This window comes from Mytilus trossulus, chromosome 14 (genome assembly GCF_036588685.1).
Source record: "Mytilus trossulus isolate FHL-02 chromosome 14, PNRI_Mtr1.1.1.hap1, whole genome shotgun sequence".
In the NCBI taxonomy this organism is placed as follows: Eukaryota; Metazoa; Mollusca; class Bivalvia; order Mytilida; family Mytilidae; genus Mytilus; species Mytilus trossulus.
The window spans coordinates 43,876,113-43,899,905 of NC_086386.1; the positions used below are offsets into that span (position 1 = coordinate 43,876,113).

Below are 23,793 nucleotides of genomic sequence, written 5' to 3' on the forward strand. Positions count from 1 at the left end.
AATTGTAGTTCCTCATTACAATGTTATGACGCTGCTGGTGTAATATACGCTATGATTTACACCAAGTATTTTACAATGTGCATTTATCAACATAATTTATTTGCTGCTACTATGTGAAAAGTTACGATATGTTGGCTGCTGTTTCTCTGCAGCTTATAATAAAGTAGAAAGTTGACAACAGCCTTGGAAAATTTGTTTGATAAAAAAAAACCAGAATCTCTTTATGCACATGCAGCCATGCATAAAATACAACTATATTGTAACTGATCTTTATCAATATTTTATTTTTTTATAAACAAGAGCTTTTTATAAACACAAGATAAATCTTAAAGTATTTTCATTTTATGAAGATATAATTATTCATTACTATAGTTTAATGTTGATTGTTCTGCATACTGATATTATTCAGCCATCATGTTGAGCATTGTTGAGATTGATGTATTATGTATACCATATATAGATGAAATATTGATTTGAAATGAATTATTAAAATGTAAAAACTATTGTTTATAAAAAAATTATGAATAACAAGCTTTATATTTAAGTTTGTAGATTAATACTTGTTTTCATAACTTAAGCCGTCACCACATATTTAGAAGAGAAATTATTTCCGATGTGCCGAGTACATTTTTACTCCTACTTGGGTTAAACTATTTGTACTAAGAGGGATTTAGAGGGGTGATATTTTGTTTTATATCATACTTTCATAAGTATTTTAAATAAACTTTGAAAAATGATTAAAAATATGCATATTTGCAATCAATTTTGAGTACTTTTCCAAGAAAAGTGTATAGTTTGGAGTGTTCTGTTTTTATGTCAATTTTTCTCCTATGAGTAACCTCACAAGCAATCAAAAACAATTAGGAAACCAGAAATGAATCACGAACAGTTTAAGGAAATATATTTCTTCCTTTATAAGTCATAAGTTTAAAGGATCCTTGTTGTCTTACTTTGTCACAAGATAATCATTTAGGTATTATGTACGATCCTATTAATAAACTGAAAAATGACCAACTGCGGAAGTTTGTCATTAAGAATTTATGTTCACATGTTGTAAATCGGTAGGAAAGTGAATATTAGAATGTATAATTTTCCATGATTTCATGCTCAAAAGTTGTTTACAAGGATAGACGCGGTCAGGTTGTTGACCTACGAAAAAAAGGCGAACAATTATGTTAAAGAAAAGTGAAATTGCATGATTTACAACAAACATGTTTTTATGAGATTTTAATATCAAAGGTATACTTGATTCTATTTTTCACAATCTTTCTGAAATTAATGTTATTTCTGCAGCTAGTTTTTATTTTAAGATCACGATAACCCATTGTTTCAAATTTTCCTTTGAAGTATTTAGGAGACTTGCCAAGAATCTTTATAAAAGTAGCTATTGTATAAGTAATATTTCCTGATTTGATAATGAGAACAAAGGATTTAAATACACAACAGGTGAATGGTTCACTGTTATGAAAGAATGAACTTTAACTATGGTAAATTAGAGTCTACTGATCATTATAATATTATATCTAATGACCTTCCTTAAAGTTTGGGAAATTCTTCAGATATTTAAATTTTTAGTCAACTTAAATTTTTAGCGGTTTTCTATTTATAACTCTTAAAACATGATACCACTAATTTGTGATGGGCATATTATTTGTGATTTCTTAATATGCCCCTGTGAAAGAAGAAAGAATACTAAAACCAAAGCAGCAGTCCCTCAATAAAAACATGATAACATGAATAGTCCCATTGTACAGACAACACTTGCAAATTTGGCCTCATACATACGTTTTGTACAAATCTAGGTCTCTGTGAATGCTTTTAGTTTTGTTATTTTCAGTTGGATATAAAAGACCTTCAGTTAAAGTTGAGACCTTTTTAAATTCTCAGAATGGACCTATAATTTAAAAATTTTGCTAGCATATTATCTGATTTTTTTCTTGTTTTAGTGGATGCTTGTGAACAACAAACAAAGATCAAGGAAGAACCAAGAGAGAGACTTTATTATCACAATGGACACCATGTGGCTGCCGAAGCCTTACTGTGTATGGACTCGCCTCACGAGGATAACAAAACCTTTCTTCAAGATATTCTCAGACAGAATCAAAAATCAAGTAAGACCTCAATCAAAGCATGTTGAGATTTTCTCTTTTGGGTATTGTTTCAGTAGTAAAACCTTCATCAAAGCATGTAGAGATTGTCTCTCCTAGATATTGTTTCAGTTTACGCTAGTTAGACCCCCATCAAAGCCTATAGAGATTGTCTCTCCTAGATATTGTTTCAGTTTACACAATGTTAAGAAATTGGAGAGTTTATGTGAAGTGCAAGTTTCAAAAGAAAATGGATTCATGCTGAAGATATTGACGATAATTTTCAATGTGAGTGATAAGTCTTCTGCATTAAAACAAATAAAATTAATGTAGCATATTAATGTTATGGCATTTAAGATTTATTTTCAAACTCCAAGCTTTAAATCTTATTAAATGAGATCAGATTAAAAAGGTCAATAAGGGGAAGAAGAAAATCAACCAGGAACATTGTTTTGGCAAATTCACAGATCTAAGAAATCAGCCTGAAAATAATAAATGTTTCAGTTTCTATATTTGTTTTCAGAAGATACAAGTCCTTGAGGATCTTTAAATGTTTTTTAATATTTCCTCCGGGGTTTAAATTTCTTAAATTATTATGTATAAATTTTTGCACTAGTGCCAAGGATCCATAGGTGATTACATGAATGTGCTATTCTTATTCATGTTCCGTTTCTTATGTGCGATAAGAATACATAATGGAAGTTTTGATCTTGTTTCTTTTAAATCGGAAGAACAGAGGAAAAATTACCTTACATATATGTTAAGATTTAAAAAGCCGGTTTTATTTAATCCTTAATTTATACCAGTGGCTTGTCAAGATAATATATCTGACGCATGACTTCATTTCAATAGCTGTATTAGAATAAGGAAATGAAAAGATACAAAAGATTTTTCCTTGCTTGTAATAAATGATCTTTTTAATGGTTTATAGTTTTGGGGTGAAATATTTCTGCCTGTGCAACAGTGCACTTTCATTGTTGGTACTAAGAAAATTGTGTTTTGAGGAAGTTATCTTGTTGTCTGTTTTTATTTATTAATAGATTTGGATATATATTTGAATGTAAATTGATTATGATACGGTCTAAAAAATACCTTTTACATAATAAAAAAGGGGGAGGGTAATAGAATTCTACAACAATATCAAGTCTCTATCATATAAATGCATAATTCAAGCAGTATAAAAAAAACAATGTAAAGCATAAAAAGATATAAATGGAATATTTCAAAACCATCAGATTTTTATATATTTCATACTTTTAACAGAAATGAATAACAAACAGAACACTCTTGAAAGCATATATATATACTCAAGATTTGTTCTTTTCTTTTTCCAGCTTCCCTACCTCCTAGCCCGTCAGACAGTGGAGTCTCTTCAGACATTGACAGTAACTGTGACGATAAATCACGGATCCCCCCAGGTAAGCATATGTTTTACTCTAAATGTGAGTCAGCTCAGACGACGATAAATCACGGATCCCCCCAGGTAAGCATATGTTTACTCTTAATGTGAGTCAGCTCGGAAGGAGTGAAGAGTGAATACTTATTCATCCTTTGATCCATCTGTTACAACTACATGTATAACAAGGTTGAATGGATGTGAACAGATTGGCTACAGTGAAAACAAAAATGTAGGGATGTGAACAGATTGGCTACAGTGAAAACAAAAAGAGCTAAACTCAATTTTCAATATTGAGTCCACGATATTTTTTAAACACATTTTCTTTTAACGATCAGTCACTGAAATTAAGTACACACCTTTGTGAAACTTTTTATCGCAGTCTATATATGTTATTTGTATTAAAATAGTTTGCCAGTATAAAATTACGATATTGAAATTTAGGAAGGACGATACAATTGAAATATGAGATTAAGTGTAGGTTGGATGTTATAACATATGTAAATAAAAAAAGTCAAATATAGTGATTTTGGCAAACAATCAAAGAAACAAGAAGCCACAAACAAAAATGGCCGTTTATTACAACAGACCAGAGGAAATACAATACATTCTTTTCTGTTTGTTAAACATTGCTGGGTTTATTTATAAAATCTTAAAATTTTTGTGGGTATTACTTTAAATTATAAAGGTTACAAGTACAAGTATTCATTGTATATTTTGCAAGTACATTTATTGAACCTAGAAAGTAGGTTTGTGTTGAAAGAATCGATGTAAATTATGGTATTAAGAATATAATTATTTAAAGCGTTAGTAAATCTTATTACTTGGTACAAAAATTAAATCAAAATTTGATTTTAATTTTCTCAAAAGCAGGATCAATTCTCTTATGAATAATGCATAGAATCACTGCCTATGAATGAGTCTTATTAAATTATACACACAGAATCATTAACTTCCAGCGATGTTATAGATTGTCTGAAGTATCCAATTTGAAGTGCAGTTAGTTGGAACAAATCTTGGCTGCAGTCACATTGACATATATAGATCAGCTAGAACGATTAGGTCATGTATTTATACAACTGATCCCATTGATGGGATTAAGCGCTTCCGGGGAAAGTTGTCCTATTTCCAACTAATAGTACAATGGTAGGAACATATTTCAAAACCGAATTAACCTACTTTTTTGGTTCAAATTTAATGCTTATTTAGGATGAAATGAAAATCACTTTGCTAATGTGTGTTATTTCTTTTTCTTTTACAGTTTATTTACAGAGACAAACATCATCACCGGGTCCATACATTCCCCCTTTTTGTCAGATGCCAGCTGGACAACTTCGACCTCCTCCTGCTCACCAACCATTACCTGCACATTTTAATACTGCCACACACATAGCAATGAGACCAGGTAATTTGCATACTTTTATGGACCAGGTTATTTGCACACAATGCATCAATATTTTAATAATATTACAAGCATTCAAGAGTTTTGAAGACCTCATGTACTATAAATTGTTTTCCCACAATGCATCTTGATGAAAACAAGTTGCATGGATACCTTATATATCAGAAACACAAATAACACTATATATGGTAGTTATTGCAAGAAATTTGTTTTAATTTTGTTTTTGAAATATATGAATACAGAGTGCCAATGTTTGCATACATGTATAAAATGGTATGACATTACAATTTGTTATTATACTTTACTGTGAAAATTAGCACATCTTTCAACGGCATTTAACACATACGAATACAACCTGCTAGCGGCTATAAATAGTACAAAAAAGTTTGTACTATGTTAATAGACCCTCTCCTCATTTAACGTGTGAATGGCCCTAAAATATAGTGCGAGTTGCCTAAAATAAAGTGTGAATATCTTTTTATAGAAGTGTAACACCTCTATATAACAGTGCGATATTTTCTTTAATAAAAATCTTAATATAGAGAGAATGGAACTACAGAAAGAATTTCTATGTAAAAGTGTTAACTTAGATAAACACCTCTTTCTAACCTTATGAATACTAGGCTTTGTGTAAATTTCTTTTCACACATTGAAGGTCATAAAATGTTTTAATTGTTGCATTCAAAGAGCCTTGAGATATTTGTTTAGGTTATGACCATTCATGTCCTTTGACATTGACTCACTGACCTTCACCTAAATTAGATGCTTAAAGTGGAGACCAATTAGGCTGTTAATTCACAGATAATGAAAAATTTTAACGATGAAATAAATATTATTAAGTTTGAAATATATTGGCTTAGATGAATGGTGACAATGAGTGCGACATTGTAAAAATGTTTGCATTAGAGATATTTACTTTTTTTTTTAGCCAAACATGAGATTTCAAGAATCATTCTAATTAGGCAAAATTTTGTATAATTTTACCATGTCATTTAAGTGCTGCTTACATTAAAAAGGAAATAGTTTAATTTTTAACTATACTGCAATATTTCATTGACTAAAACTTTAATTTGGCAAATGGGAGTTATTTTGACCCCATATTGTTTGTTCCCCTTTGATAATTCAAACTTGTGTGTACTCTTCGTGCTAATTTCAGAAGTCGACCAATATAACTTAAACATCCCTGTATGTAACAGAGCTTGAAATGTTAACAATATTTGAATTTTGTTTTAAGTGACGAACAAACTTGAATGTTAACTTATTGTTATATATAAACTGGATAATGTCCAAATTGTTAAATGAGATTTTTCAAATGCTAAGTTTTTACTGATAAGCTGACGTTTATGGAAGTAAGGCAAAATTTAAATGTAGTAAATCCTATTTAAATATTTGAATTGGTTTCAGGGTAAATATCTATGTTGGTGGATATATATTTCCTGGCTAAAACCTTTTCCTGTTGGGGTGTTTTATCTTTTACCTATGTTTAATGTTCACTTGTTAACTAGGTCAGATAAATCTTGTTACAGTGAGGGCACCTAAGGGGGATACAAACTACAAAAAAAAATATAAGCTGGACAATTTCTTAGACAAGGATATTTTCGGTTAAACAAGTTGAATTATAATGATTTTTTTTAGGATAAAAATCTATTTTTAATGTTTTCCTGATTAAACGTCTTTTTGGATGATGAAACCACTAAAAGGTTTGGAAAATTAGTCAGGACATTTTAACTGAGGAAATAACTGAAACCAAAGACGGAAGATCAAGCGAGATAAAGTTTCTTAAAGGAAATTTTCTTAGAAAACATTTAACAATTCCTCATGTGTTGAGTTACTAACTAGGAAATTTCTAAGATTTTTCTCTCAGTTTCAAATTCGTATCAAACAATAATATGATAAAAGAATTTCTTGTCATGGATATGAATTTGATACTAATGACATGTTTCATATTCCTCGTCTTTAATCATGCTAAGTTCTTGAAACAGGAAATGTCTAGCAAGGTCATCGGTATAGGAAATAAACCTTTTATAAACTAGAAAAACAGGTTGTTCATACTAGAGACAAGGTTTTAAGTCTTGTCAACGGGAAATCACATGTTTTAGATTAAATAATTGAATCACGATGGTTTCCGGTAATATTAAGACAGTTCCGTACTTTACATGTAGACAAATTGTCCCAGGGTTTCGGAAGACACTTGCAAAAGGTCGAAGTTTACAATTTTTTTTTCTTTAGATAGACATCTATCAGTTCGCTTGAGGAAATAATTAAATTTATGTAATAATCTTACATTCTGGAATAAAGTACTTAACATAAAACTTGTATTTTTTTAAGTATTCAAATATTTTGTATACATTAAATTAAATAAGGAGTGAGAAAAATACAAACACATGACACAATCCAGTAATAAACTTAGTCAGAATTAATCCTGGTCTTGGCTGGTTTTATTTCTCTCAGTATCCACCATAGGTGTTAAACATGTATATTGATTGATACATATAAACCTTACACTTAAGATGGAAGGCCAGCTGTAACTGTCCTACATTTTTCTAATCAATTCTATTAGTTGACCTACTTGTAGATTTGCACTGTAAATTTTTCATGTTTCATGTAAATATTCAATATATTAATGTCCTTTTATGGGCATAGATTAACTAGCATTAATCCTTAGATAAACATCTACTTCTCTTATTGTCATTTGTACCAACGGAAAATAAAGAATCGACAGATTTCTTGTAAATGAATGATAATTGGCTTGATAAAAATTTAACAGTCCGAGTTTCAGACATCTTATTGTTGTGACTGGTTAACCTTTTATTTCCAAGAACAATGTATTAAATCAAAACAAAATGGTCAGTACTTGCTCTTTAGTAACCTCATGGCATGAAAAAAAGGTAAAATTGTTGACTGATTTACTATATCATTTAAATATATCCACTGGCAATTAGAGAAACGGATGGTTCAAATATATGGATCTGAAACTAAGGATAATTATCACGATGACAAAAACAGGAAGTTGGACTCTAACTGATCGCAGACGATATTGATTTTCTCTAAGATAAGTTTACTGTATTATACAGTAGGCACAGGAAATCAGAAGATGTGGCTAAACATAGAGAAAGTCTGTAGGCGGCATTTTAAGTACAATGTCTATAATTTCTTACAGCCTTAGTTGTTCAGGTTTACCATTTAATTGTATGGTAACGATAAAGCTCCTGCTTCTTCATGCTAAGAGAAATTCTCCATCATTTCTTGAACAAAATATTTTTCATCAGAAATGTCATTTTTAGAATTGTTCAAAATAGTCATTAATGTTCCTTCCACAAAAGGGTTTGAGTTATATAACAATGTCTTTATATATTTACATTTATCTTTGTAGAAGAATCAAGATACACAAACAGTCTGTTACCCTCCCCATTACCACACATGGGTATGGAGAGTTGGGAAACCAGTTATCACTCATCCTGTCACTCACCATCAACCAACACGCCTCCAATGTCACCCATTAGAAGTAAGGATAAAAAAGGTACTTTATTCAAACCCATTGGCAGGGGGGTCAAGGCTGTTTATGTTAATTGAAATGGTACAACCATCTTATTATTCACCTAAGAACTGTTGAATATTTGGTAATACAAAGTGCACTGATTAATCAAACTCAATAAACAAATTTCTAGACCTTTGAATGAAAGAAATTGTAAATACCAGCTATAGGTTATATTTGTCTCACACCTAATTGTTTACCAAAAAAGTAGGTTTATGTACTATATATAATATATCGTTTTCAATTAACATTAACAGGTTATTGGAATTTATTCTGAAAATTAGCACATTTTCCAAAATGTTTAACACCTATCAAAATAACCTGCTATCTGCTAAAATTGTAAAAAAAATAATTGATGCTTAATAAACCCTTTCCTTAAATAGGGTGAGAAATGCCATACATAAGCTGTGAATTTCTTTTTATAAGTATGGTATTTCCTTTACTAGTGAAATTAATAAAGATTAAAAGGTTACTCATTGTTACTGGACCTGTAAAGGAAGTCATGTGACTATTGTTATTAAAACTACACACAAACATATGTCTCTATCAAAAGTTTCTTTAATATGATTATAAAAGTTGAGCTATCCTTCCCATTACTAAGTGAAAAGTATTAGTATTTAATTAAGATGATATATACAATGAATCAAGTTATGTTTTGGAATTGTTCGATTTGGTTCAAGGGTGACGACTTTATCATGATAGGTATCTAAATATATCTCATTGTTTCAACCATTTACATAATATTCATATGATATCATATACTTGTCAAACTTTTTACATCATTTTTGACAACAAAGCTTTTAATTAGAACCTTATGTAGGCTGGAGGGTCTTAACTCTGTGAGGCACCGATTTTTTTATATATTTATTCACATCAAAGGACTTGTTATTAAAACTTGTACTTTTAGATCTAAATATAAGAAGTGGTTATGTAAACACATTTCTATCAATGACGTTAAATTTGTGGTTAATTTCTGTGTTATTTACATGAATGGGACGACGCAGCGCCTTATATTTATTTGATTTGAATGTTCATTGAATCTCAAATTATGAATATATGATGCACTGACATATTTATCATATACATGTAATTTCATTAGCTGTTAAACAACAGGGGCATCTTTGATAGTGAAAAAGGGGGAGGGGAATTTAGTTTTTTTTTCTCATAAAAACTGTAAACTGTTAAAATCAAAGTTAAAGCAGCTTGAATCTTTGATATATACATTAAATGCAATGATTTAGTAGTAAAAAAAATAGTGGGTAATTAGAATACTAAAGCCCAGATATGATTCATTTATTATCTCTTTAAAGCCATATATTTTTGTCGCTTTAAGTAGTGTTTGTGCATTTTAAGATTTTTGAAGAAGCTTTTGTTTGTCGAGTAAATATTTGATGATAGATAAGATAGACCATGGGTCATTTAATAGATTTCCACTTCCTCCAGTTTTACCTTTTATATACATGTTACGACTTCATATTACGTAGATTATGTCGTTTTTCTCTTGAGATTGAAATGCAGAGAAACATGAATGCCCATTGAATGGTTATTGATTGTGTAACACGTTTCAATAGTGTATATAACTTTTTACATATCCATTCATTCATACAAGTTAGATTTCATTGATTTGTCATTGAATAAACGGCAACAAATGTTACATATGAGTAAATACTATTTAATCTGGAAAGAAATAAATATGTCATCAGAAAATATTATCGTAGAAACAGTATTCAATAACTTCTGTATTAGGAGAAAAACAGGATTGTTTGTTTACGAGAAACAATAACTCGAGGAGTACATCTGTACTTTTACTGGCGTTCTTAATGATTAGTTGGTGAATTAGATTTTGTCAAGTTGTCTTTTCTTTCGCATTGAAGTTGATATTAAAACCAAGAGAGAAAAAAATCAGAAATTTAAATTGGTGGTGACAATTCGTATGGTTTTTGAAGTCTTTTTAAGTGGTAGTCTAATATTGCTATACCCAAACAAGGTTGTTGTAATCTTCAATGATTTCGGAGGATAAAAAGGGGTGTACTTATACCTATAGTCAGCTTGAATAGCTTATAAAGATTACTAGAATGTAATTAAGTTTGTGTTGTCATTTAAATGTCCTGCAATCCTATTTATCTACGCTCTCTCTCTCAAGAGGCAACAGCTTCACATTATTCTAAGTCATGTAATGTTGGGTTCTGAGGCCAACACTTCATGACAAGTATATCACTAATCATAATAAGTCTTGGTAGATGACATTGTTTATTGAACTATCAAAACATTTAAAGTAGTTCTGGTTTTATGTTTGAGAAGCTATCATCTTTGTCTTTGAAGTTAAAGTGTAGATGTACTTTTCTGACACTTGGTCAATATATTGGGGTAAATATCAGTTCTATATCACTTTTCATTTTTATGACAAATTGTCACTTGTACTTGTTTAGCCTGCCCCACGTTTTTGTCTTTATCATATATTCTTGTGGGTGGTTTTTGTTTGGTGATTACAATAGTTCAGTCAGTTTGTGACATGTCATCAAATCGTGTGTACGCCAGTGGTTATCTCCCCCTACTATGTTAATGTCCACTTGTAGTTATAAAGGTGATCAGATTTTTTTTATCGAAAGTAGGTTGTTTTCTCCAGGCACTTCAGCTTCCTCCACCAAAACAAGTCGCCATGAAATATCCAAAATGGGCGTTATCACACCAGCAATCAATTAATCAATGTTAACCATCTTAAGATTTTGACTGAAGACATGACTTTAATTTTGTCATTTTACCTACATGAAACTGAGAGTTCTAATGTTTATTCTTTATTATTTCAGGAAGAAAACCAAAGAATTTAATCGACTGTCCTATTAATCAACCAAAAAGGAAGAGAGAAAGTAAGTCAAATATGGAATCATTTATTTTTCCGAAAAAGACATCAAGATTCATAATTTAAAATGTCGGTTGCCACCAATAACATGCTTCAATAGTGGCAACTGCAGACAGTTGTTTAGAAATGCATGACTAGGTAAAAGCTATGTTATGTGTAAATACAATGAACCCTATACATCACTGACTATTTCAGAAATAGAGTTTTCCATTAAAATTCTAATAAATATTTTATATCTTTTTCGTCTGTATTACAATGTTGCATTCATTAACCTATTAATTATAATGGCTTTTAAGATGCATAGAGAAATCGTGATAAAAAATTGTTGCTAAATGATTACAAATTACTGAAGAGGTTATTGGGGAACAGTGCAAATGCACTGTTTGGAAATATTGTGTTGAAATACTGTTTTAAAATGTTCTGATCTATTTAAAAACCCGTATTTTTTTTCTTTGTATTCAAAATTAAACATCAACAAAAATTATTAGAGCAAAAAATGTTTATTATGATTAGAACCAAAAGCGTTCAGAATTATTAGAGCAAAAAGTGTTCCATCAATCTTCAGAAAGAATGGGGAGCTGTGTTAACAAAAATGGACAAAAGTGTCACAAAAATACTCCAGAAATCTTACTTGCTGGTATAAAAAGAAACTTTGAATTGGTTTATACACAATCAATCTTGAAGATGTAGTATGATTGCCAATGAGGCAACTCTTTAAAAGAGACCAAATGACACAGAAATAACACAAAGGTCAATGTACGGCCTTCAACCATGTGTATTTATTGACAAGAATTGTGTGTGTCCATGTATTATGTTGCATTGAAAACATCTGGTACATTGATATTTTACTGGTTCCCTAAGTCAATAAAATACAGAGTATCAAATGTCCAAACTGGTATTGATATAAATTTTCTTTATTTTTATGTATATTTGAATATCGGATTATCAGAATCCAATAAAAAAAAGTCCCCAAGAATGTGCACATATTGTGTATGTGTGTGTAAAATTTAAGTTTTGTTACTTTTAAAAATAATTAAATTTTTAGAGAAATATAAAGATTAAAAATGAATTTGTCACTAAGTTCCTAAATGTTTTGTTTTACAGGTAGTACAACATATCTGTGGGAGTTTTTACTGCAGTTATTACAGAATCACGAAACATGTCCAAGATACATCAAATGGACCAATCGGGAGAAGGGAATATTTAAATTAGTTGACTCAAAGGCAGTATCCAAGCTGTGGGGCCTACACAAAAACAAACCCGACATGAACTACGAAACTATGGGACGAGCTTTAAGGTATGTATTTACAGAATTTAATTGTTCCTTGTTTTATTCAATGACCAGTGGCCTATATTTCATGCATATTTAGGATGATTTGAAAAACAATGCTGGTTTTGTATATGTTCAAAGAAAGACCTTCAAGGGAATCCTTTTTCCTGTAGGTGGTCATTTCTAATTATATCTTCATATAAGCAATATGACATTTGTTTGCCAATGAACTGAAAATTGTTCAAGTGGGTTAATTTTATTTCAAATTATTTATAATATACCTAAGCAATTTTGAAATCGATTGTATGTGTTATCTAAGAGGATCATCTAAAAAGCTGCTTTAATAAATGGATAGAAATGTTTATTTAGAATAAAAATAAGTTAATAAATGAATATTTTCTAATGTTAAAAAATGAAGTCAAGTTTATCTTGCTTGTAGGTTAACGACATATCAAGTATTGTGATTTATGGGTTTTCAAATGGTAGGAGAATAATTGGGCTCAAATTAGGGTATTTCCTGACTTGTGCCAAAATTCCTAAAGTACATGAAGTACTTACAATGTTTTAGTAGTAGATTGACAAGTCCTGCCATGATTCTGAGGATTGCCCTGCATATCTTTGATTAAAGTTATCCCACAATATAACATTCAATAGACATGTTGGAACATATATACTAGTATTTAATTGTTCAGAAAAGATGTTTGAAACATGCTTTTATCTTCCACTTGCAGGTATTACTATGCCAGAGGTATTTTAAACAAAGTTGATGGACAAAGACTAGTATACCAGTTTGCTGAGGTTCCAAAACAAATCATTGAAATTGACTGTAGTAACGTTTGAAAGGATTGTTAATGTTGAAATAGTTATGAAGTGCCATAAACAAAGTGTCCCGATCACTAAAGAGAACTTCATAGACCTGTGTCTTGTCATCAGTGTGATAATCTCAAGAATTGTGATATCGGCATTACACGGACAGGTGCTTTCCCCTGTCAACAACCAACTTTCTAAGGAGTGAAGAAATCGGTTATTTTGACCCTCAAACTGTGGCAGTGTCATGATAGAATCTTATGATCTGCTGAAATGTATCCTACAGGAGGAACACCCTGTAGCCTATCCTACTGTGGTGTACCATGGGTGCCTTTTATGTCGTAGCAAAAAATCGAATGTCACATGACTCTCATGTGATCACCGTAATGTGCTTTATAAGTATATGTGCTCACAGACAAATTATCGAATGTACAGACTTGAAAGAATTGTATACTTTGTTGAGTTTTATATTGTTTTGTTGTCTATGTTTTTGGAAAATTATTTAATTGTTAACTGTAGTCATAAAATAGGAATTTGTATGTCATTATTGGGATGTGAATATAGACTAAATGACATGTGTCTTATACATGAAATCCTCTTCAGGTGACAAAATATCGGCCCAATAAATTATAATTATGCAGGTTCGATTCGCCTGCGTAGTTCACGATGATTTATAACTATTGAAACATTCTTGCATAGAAATATCAAGGTTTAAATCTTTCAACAGATAAACTAAAACCATTTCCTCTTATTTGAAGGATATCTCATCAACTATATCAGAAATACAAGCAAGTCTTTGGGAAAATGTAAATTAGTCTGATCGTTTGACCTTTGTTTATATGGATCTAGGTCACAATCTGGTTTTATTAAATGTTAAAGATTTGTGGAATTTGTTGAGGATTTTGTTTTAAGTTTATATTGTTACGGAGTTTTAATGATAACATTGTTATGATATGTTGGTTAAAAACAAAACAAAACAAAATAAAAAATAGACCCTTTTATCATAAAAACCAAACCCTAAATGACAGAAGATTTTGTATTGATAATACAATTGTATGTTTTAATGCAAGTGTATAGGTTTTGGTGAAGTCAGGTTTTACTGTGTTTGCTAATGTACCAACATATTGATTCCTTCTGTTTGTTTTTTTAACTTGTTTATGAAGTTTGATCCATTCCATTTAATTCAGTGCTGTTAAAATTCAGATACAGAGTTTAAATGACAATACTTGTGAGGAAAATCAAAATGATTAATTAAAATTTAATTCTGTATTGAATTCTGTTTTTGAATAACCATACAGTTTCAAAGTATTGAAATATGTATGCCCTTTAGTGCTGTTCAATTTATGTGGACGTTGGAGGGTTGATGAAGATTTAATTGAGTAATTAACTTGCATTAAATCGACCTAACTGTAAATAACACAAAACCCATGTCCAAGCATCAAATTCGACATCCATTCCACCCTCAGTTATTTTAATGGAACAGCCATAAGTTAACCTTTGACCTTTTTTGTTAAAGAATTTTTTTTAAACTTCATATTTTAAAATTGACCAATGTCTTTTGAAGCAAATAGTTAAGTTTTAAAGACAAATGTTTTATTTTCAACTAAAATAATGAGAAAGTGATTCTTAAAAACTTGTTTGTCAGCCATGGATGCAGTAGGCGCATCCTCCCCTTTTTATCAGGAGATTATCAATATAAACACAAGTATTGTCATGTTTACTCTTATATGCATGGTTTGACCAATCCTAAACATTCCTCTAACCCGGACATTTCCTACGGTTTTAAACATGTTATTTGTTATTTTATAATTTCTTTTTATGTGTGTGAAGTGTTAAATTGACTAATAGTATAATATATTTTGAAATATGTGTACGTGTGGTTAAGTTGGAAGTGAAGAATGAATCAGTAAAAATATCCTCGAGGGAAAATTGTTTATTTTTTATTCATGTGAGTTCAGTACATTTGTCCTTATTTTTTGTAATTATCATTTTTTTTTAAAAGCATAATATAAAAGCAGGTACTTGCATCACAAGATTTAAATGCCAAAGATAGGGATTCCCAAAGCTATATAGATATGTACCTGTTGACTTCTTTACAGTATTGCAGATTCCATTAATATTTAAACATTTTTAATCCCAAGGAGGCTTTTTATCATTTTTAAGTATTTAAAAACATGATGATAAGTTTTTTAAATAATATTCTGTTACTTGACATTAATTTTACACACCTATGCTTTGACTGATATTTCTGATCTGTGCTATTAGTTTTTGAAATGAATAGAACTTCTAGTTTGATTTTTAGGAAAGACAGAGTTGTCTTTTCTTGCATTTAAGATTTTAGTGACATCACTTACAGCATAACACATATATTAAATTAGTCAGAATTAAGAACTATGTTATTTAATATGTATTATAAATATAGAAAAAAGAGAGAATAAGGATTATAGAAAAGAAAGATTTATAGATTGAATTACATTTACTAATCTGTTTTTATTGAGGCGTAGGAAGAAACTTTAACAAGATTAAAAACACAATATTTCAATTTTGTGAGGTATTATAGATTATTCTTCATTGTAAGAAAGATAATGGTATTGATTTTTGTATATTCTTAACAATTGATTTTATATAGAGTTTCTGCCTTTAAAAGCCAGGTTGTTAAAAGACTATGATTTATTATTCATTACGATCCTTGTTTTTATCTGCGAAAATATTCTGATATTTTCCTGGTTACAAGAAGGTTTATATTTATGAAAATAAAGGCTACTTGTGGATTTTCATTTGAATAAATCTTTTGCTTAAAGGCAATAATAAGCTGTACTAGGGAAATCTACATATAACAGTGTTAACCTGTTTTCAAAATAATTGGTTCTATTGGGAATGGAAACAATAGCAATCACTTTTTAATACCTGTTAAAATTCTAAAAGATTTTAATTTTTTTTTTTTTTGGTTTATCCTGTTTCAAGCAATTAATTTTTCATGCTGTTATTAGGTATATATTACAGATATTTCACAAGGTCAATTAACAAGTCGTAAATTATAACTCTGGCATAAGAGACAAACATTTAATATCCTTGAGAGAAAGAACTCATGACACAGGTATAAATATTTACATACTACCATTTATTCCATGACGAAGATCTGAATTCCTATGGCAGCTATTAAAATTCATAACACTAAGAATTATTTGTAAAAGTAACAGATTAATTGAAGCATCGATTTAAATGATTTCATGTATAAATAAACCATACTATAGGTTTTAGAAAAAAAAACATTATATTTTTGCTGTTCATTGTTTAATATATATTTAGACCCAAGTTTTTTATGTAATCTGGTTTCCTTATATTCAGAAATCTGTATAAATAGGATTGCCATTTAACCTCAGCACACTTTTATATTTGAGAAGATTTTACTAAAACTTGTTTTAACGATTATTCAACGAATTTGAGATTTAATAGTTGAGAATTAATTTCAATGCATGTAGTTTTGATATGTATTTGTAAAATTTTAAGCATTGATTTCAGAGAAATTTTATAAGACAAAACTATAATTTTATTTCTAAGATTATAATCATATTACACCATTTTAACTGTTTACTTTTAACCCTCACATGAAGATATTTTATTACATTTTTCGACCTAATTATTTTACTTTTTGTCTTTACCTGTCATTTTAATCAGGTGAATTGATATATGGGCATTATTTATGTTATATGTAAAAGTCTGTCTTTCTCTGAAATTTCTAATATGCTACTTATAATATATGTCTACTGATCATGGACCGATTAGGGAGGCCATTGTCATTGGTTTCATTATGTCCACATTATGCTGATTGCCATTTTCAGGTTTTTTTTCTAAATTTACAGAGAATGAAAAATTAAGGTTGCAAATTATTGTGTATATTTCGATGAATGAAAGAATGTTTAAGGATAAAAAATAATCTGACGTTTTTCCAAGTTTTATGGCAGGGAGTAGATTCAAATATAAAAGGGATTGTGCAATCTTTTAACGATTAACTGGAAATGGCGAACATTTGATTTGGATAATTCTTTTTGATACGAAAAAAATTTCATACCATACAGACTTTGTACACAACAATGGATGAATAGGCATATCAAAACTCTTGATATTGTGGGAAGAATGTGGATTTTCATAATCATTTATAGAGAGAAAGAAAGACTGAATAAAAGTTATTATGTATGATGGTGAAGATTAAGATTATATATTATTGTGCTGTTCTTATGAATGTAAGAAATGACAAGAGAAATGTGATATAAATATGAAAATAAAGAAATGAAAAAAAAAAATTATAGGTTGTTTTATGATATTCATAAAGGAAGCTTTTACATGCAGATGATATTTTCATGTCATGAAAATTAAACAACAAAAAAGTACCAAATTTCATTTTCTCAACTTAATTCTGCACCAGTTGACTAAACTTCTAAAGTTTGAAAGATATGGAGGTATGATTGCCAATAAGAAAACTAACCACCAGAGACCAAATTATGTGCATATATATCAGTAAGCAACTTGGGTCACTGTGAAGCCTTCAACAATGTGCAAAACCAAAACTCTATTAGTGAGCTATGAATATGCCCAACATGTCAAAATTTTCAATGGGTCAAATACAATAATTAACCTGATTTATGATCAAGAAATAAGCAAGGAAAACCACTGAACTCAGGTTCACACACTATGTAATACACATAGAAAAAAATGCAGCTTTATATTCAAATATTTTCAAAAACAAACAGCAGATTATGACAGGATATTCTTTGTGGCTGACAGACTAGAACTTGGTGAAATGAGTTTTAGTAGCTGACAAAGCAGAACTTATTTCCCTTCTAAAACAAACTATGTCCCAACTAAAGATGGAATTAAGTGTAGGAAGATGTGGTGTGAGTGCCAATGAGACAACTCTCCATCCAAATAACAATTTATAAAAGTAAACCAATATAGGTCAATGTACGGCCTTCAACACGGAGCCTTGGCTCTCACCGAACAACAAGCTATAAGGGGCCCCAAAATTACAAGTGTAAAATCATTCAAACCAGGAAACCAACATCTAATCTATAAAAACCAGAGTGCTCACGCTGAAATGTCTTGCCTTCTTTACTTATCAATGATATTATGTTGTTAGTACTTAGTATAAAGCTTTATTAAAAACTGTCACATAAACTTAACATTAACCAAGAAAACTAAACAAAGATCAATGAACCATGAAAAAAACCAAAACTCAAAAAACTTAACTATAACCACTAACCCATGAAAATAAGGTCAAGGTCAGATGACACCTGCCAGTTGGACATGTACACCTAACAGTTCTTCCATACACCGAATATACTGGCCCTATTGCTTATAGTATCTGAGATATGGACTTGACCGCCAAAACTTAACCTTGTTCATTGATCCATGAAATGAGGTCGAGGTCAAGTGAAAACTGTCTGAAGGGCATGAGGACCTTGCAAGGTACGCACATACCAAATATGATTATCCTATTACTTGTAATAAGAGAGAATTCAACATTACAAAAAATCTGAACATTTTTTTCAAGTGGTCACTGAACCATGAAAATGAGGTCAAGGACATTTGACATGTGACTGACGGAAACTTCATAACATGAGGAATCTATATACAAAGTATGAGGTATCCAGGTCTTCTACCTTCTAAAATATAAAGCTTTTAAGAAGTTAGCTAACGCCGCCGCCGGATCACTATCCCTATGTCGAGCTTTCTGATACAAAAGTTACAGGCTCGACAAAAACGAGAAACTAGAATTGTATACATTTTTGCGTTGACTTACGAGAAAAACGGCTTCAAGTATATTGGGATTTTTTTAAAGTGGAACCTAAGACATTGTCCACAAAAGGAAATACCATACCAAAGTCTAGTCCTACTGAAAGTAGAGTAAGTATAACCAGGAAAATTTGGACTATTTGCGATTAGAAATAAATTAAGATCAGACATTATATTTTAAGTGCTATAGTGACCATTTATTAATCCGTTTATCAAACCTTTTACATTGCTTTGTGTCTAATTAATTCTATTGTTAACTATATGTTTGTCGTGATGGAAATCACTCTGACCAAGACAAGTTAATCCGGTGGACACTTATCCTTTGCTATAGAAACTGTTTTCTATATATTTTGTAATCAGTTTTAGGTCTTAGGTCTGGTACTGTCCGGACCTTGCTAATAAAGTTTAAAGTATTGGTATTCCGTCTTTGAATCACTATAACACGGAAACCTCAGATTAAACATAACAGGTACAGCCAAATGTTGCCTAACTTGTAATGAACCTACATACAACCCAGAGAAGCCAATCATTACAGTGTAACACCAATGGTTCCTTTCCTCAACTGAAACATAGGAGAACCATATCTAATGTCACCATCATGTTCAAGGTAGTTTACAGACTACTAGCTAAACCAATACTCTACATTCCAAACCAGCTATCGTTATTAGAACTTGAAATAGCCACAGTTTGAAATTATTGCCATAATATGTTGAACAACTAGCACCAATCCTGCAAATTATAATTAAATGCTCGCTAGACACAGGTGAACTACCAAAAGACTGGAGAGACGCAAACATATCCAGTATCTTCAAAAAAAAGATGACAAACATCTAGCATAAAACTATAGACAACATCTGTCATAAGCAAAATTCTAGAACATATCGTATGCCGGAACATTCTAAAATATCTGGGAAAATACAAGATCCTAACCAACTTAAACCACGGCTTCAGGTCAGGATACTCATGTGATACCTAACTCATAGCTAACTACAAGAACATGACAAAAGACATCAAATCTGAGACTACTATATTATAGATAAGACCAACAAAAACTACAAACAGATTCGGAACAACTAGAAATTTGGACACACAAATGGGGGATGCGATACAATGCCAAAAAGTGCTATGTCTAACCCATTAATAAAAAAGCAGACATATTCTATACGCTTAGTAAGCACATCCTACAAGAGGTACAAGTGAACCCATAGTTAGGGTTGGTTGACCTTTATGGAATAACCGTTTCACAGATGATATCGGATATGTTCATTACGTCGTAACTACAATCCCCTTCCTTTTCATGAATGTGACCTACCGAATTAGACTTTTTACCGGTTTTGTTATAACATGAGCAACACGACGGATGCCACATGTGGAGAAGGATCTGCTAACCCTACCGGAGCACCTGAGATCAGCCCTAGTTTTTGGTGGGGTTAGTGTTGCTTATTCGTTAGTGTTCTATGTTGTGTCATGTGTACTATTGTTTGTCTACTTGTCTTTTTTTTCATTTTAAGCCATGGCCTTGTCAGTTTATTTTCGATTTATGAGTTTGACTGCCCCTCTGGTATCTTTCGTCCCTCTTCTCTACCAGCCGACAGTTTTGTCATACCAGCACGACCTAAACGAATTATCAAAGCCAAAACATATTCAAACTGTGAAACTGACAATATTATTGAACGTCAAATAATCAATAACACTAGAGGACTTAAAGTACCAAAACAGCAACAAACCACAGTATAAACATTAATTTTTTTGTGGAAACAACTATTCCCTGGAACCAATTACCAGATAAAAATGTGCATGCAGGTTCTGTAGAGCCATTTAAGACCGCTCTACAAGCACATCGCCCATAACAACGGCGCTCTTCTCCACCGTGTATAAAAGCCTAAATAGGATTCTACACGTACCACTACAGATACAGAATAGAAAGTTGTTTGTACGTCACTTGTGTGATGGATTATTAGTTCGAAAACAATAAATAGTTTAGATCTTCGCCTCAAGTTAACAGGAAACAGACTCTCCCTTGTCCAAGATGTGTCATTGGGTCATTTGTTACCGTTCAAACAATTTCGTTGTTTCACCAATGAACCAGGGAAATGAGGTCAATGACAGATGATATCTATCAGACTGACATATAAACCTTAGAACAACTCAATACTTCAAAAATACAAAATGAGTTAAACCCATTTAAGGTTAATTTAGCAATGCATGCAGTGTTGCAACCCTATATATATAGCTTATGTCAAAAAGGAGGAAGATACCAGGAAGAAATCAGAAACCTCTAGTCGAAAAAAAAACATAAAATGATTACACACTTGCAAAGAAGGGAGTCCCGGACAAACAACCGTGGACAAAACGCTGCACGAACGCCATTGAAAAAGATCATCGTTTCTATTCAGAACTTGAGAATCTTGTACTGAGATAATTATTGGTAAGGTAATGTGACGTATTTTCGCCAGACAGTACAGAGTGTTGAATAATACAGTGTTTTAACTGCCTGTTTTGTGTATTGTCCATGTTATAGATATGAGGCAAGGTGTCTTGAAGAGCTTACATGAATGCGTAAGAAAATTGAAACAATAAGTATTGGACCGTGCGTTTCGTCTTCAAAAGACGCTCGAATCCAAAAAAGTTAAAAAGGCCAAATAAGGTACGAAGTTGAAGGGCATTAAAGACCAAAATTCCGAATAGTTTCACCAAATACAGTATACTTTAACTGTTTACAAAACTTTAAATTTTTGAAATACTAAGGGTTTTTTTTACCTGAGGAAAAGATTACCGTAGCTGTATTTGGCAAAACTTTTAAGTTTTTTTTTAGGTCTTTTGTAGACGAAACGCGCGTCTGTCGTGAATATACAATTTAATCCTGGTATCTATGATAAATCCTTGCTGTAAAATAATATGTTTTGCTCTGTTTTGTCAGACAACCCCTTTGAACTGTTTCCATTTGGTAATTAAATACTAAAACAGAGTAAATATTCGAATTTTGAAGTCTGAAATTACCAAATGTGCAAGAGAAGAGAATTAATGCACAACTTTGTTCTAAAAATAGTATCTGTTATTGTAGACTCGAGGACAAAACCATGGTACGCAACGTATGGTGATATGGCATTAAAAAGGTATGGTTTAACTAATGATTACAAACAGGTGTTTCTGTATAAAGCATTAGGCTTATAAACACGTAAAGAAAAGAAACTATAAAATAACCAAAACCGTCTACGTTCAAAAATGTCTGAGATATTTTGAGTATTTGGATATTTTAGGTAAGATTACAACTATAAATATAAAATTGAGAATTGAAATGGGGAATGTGTCAGAGAGACAACAACCCGAACAAAGAGAAGAAAACGGCCAAAGGCCAGCACAGCGAGAAATTCCCACACCAGGAGGCGGGTTCAGTTGGCCCTTAAACAAAAATCTGTACTAGTTCAGTGAAAATAGACGTCTTATCAAACTCCAAAACATATAAATGAACTAACATAAAAAATCAAACAGGACTTGCAAAGACAAGAGGCTTCTGACTTGGGACAGGCGCAAAAATGTGGCGGATTAACATGTACGGTGACATACCAAACCTCACCCTATACCTCTAGCATATGTAAAAATAAAACAATCATCAATACGCACAGTAAAACTCAGTTGCAAAATGACAAAAGTGAATCAATATTAATACCAAAATATACCATCTTCAATGACCTGAGAACAGTATCGTAACTATATCCCCTCTGAAAAGGTCTATTTGGTTTGGTTAGCTTTTTAAGTGAATGCCGGCATTTGTGCTTATTTTGTTTAAACAGAATGGTAAAAACAATACAGCATATTAAGACAAACTAAAAATTCATTGATTTTGGTCTCATGCGCGAACCTTTAAAATACCTTTAAAACGTGCGATTTTGAAAACCAAAAAGGAAATTTAAATTTATTGAGAATATCATTGTGTTTCCAGTATGATAGATCTTATAAATTTAGAATTTCTATATCATAAAAAGCAATCATATAATTTAATAGACCTATTAACTATATTTTTTCAGCTCGGGTTCTGGTTTCAGATCGAAGAGAAGCTTTTTATAAGTCATTAAGTGGTCACATAAAGCCAGTTGAATGCCGTGGGGAGAGAAACGAGAAATAATATTTTTTTAAAACTATACATAATATTGATTCATTCGAGAAAGAAAAGCTTTAATTGAACGATTATCTCTGACAATTTCCAAATGAGTGCTCTTGTGTCATTTCTAAAACTTATAAAATTGACAAAATATGATACAATAATTCTGCTCTTAACATTTTGTTTTTCGGTAAACAGTTCGACATTACATTTTACAGAGAGGCCACATAATTATGACCGTGTAAAATATTTAAAATGTACTTTATACAAAACGTTGCGGAAAGAAGTTGAAAAAAAAATCGTCTAGCATTGAAGACACAAATATTCTATCCGGTTGGAAATACATAAGCGAATTTTCCCCTAGAGAAAAACATACAAGTACGGGTTAACTCACACGGATTGAAACGCCAAATGCTTCAATGACCGTATCTACTCAAACATTTGTAAATATTCGAGTATGACGGCTTCTCATCGAATCGAGCGATATTTTAACAAGCAAAACATGAACGTTTTTTTGGGGGGGGGGGGGGGGGGGGGGGAT

The 23,793-nt window shown here is 31.2% G+C and overlaps 1 protein-coding gene across 4 annotated transcripts in view; it reads left to right on the plus strand.

The window, feature by feature from the left end:
• The window catches only part of LOC134698137 (ETS-related transcription factor Elf-2-like), an 88,655-nt gene extending 71,247 nt beyond the window's left edge, over window positions 1-17,408 (plus strand). For 3 of the 4 annotated variants that reach the window (XM_063560429.1, XM_063560431.1, XM_063560432.1), the window contains 7 exons: window positions 1,947-2,111; window positions 3,422-3,505; window positions 4,745-4,888; window positions 8,259-8,405; window positions 11,228-11,287; window positions 12,385-12,577; window positions 13,282-17,408. In XM_063560429.1, the coding sequence (XP_063416499.1) occupies window positions 1,947-2,111; window positions 3,422-3,505; window positions 4,745-4,888; window positions 8,259-8,405; window positions 11,228-11,287; window positions 12,385-12,577; window positions 13,282-13,390 (902 nt within the window). In that variant the 3' untranslated portion in view covers window positions 13,391-17,408. The remainder of the gene's footprint in view (window positions 1-1,946; window positions 2,112-3,421; window positions 3,506-4,744; window positions 4,889-8,258; window positions 8,406-11,227; window positions 11,288-12,384; window positions 12,578-13,281) is intronic. The other variant, XM_063560430.1, reaches the window with a different exon arrangement.
• Window positions 17,409-23,793: the final 6,385 nt, after the last annotated feature.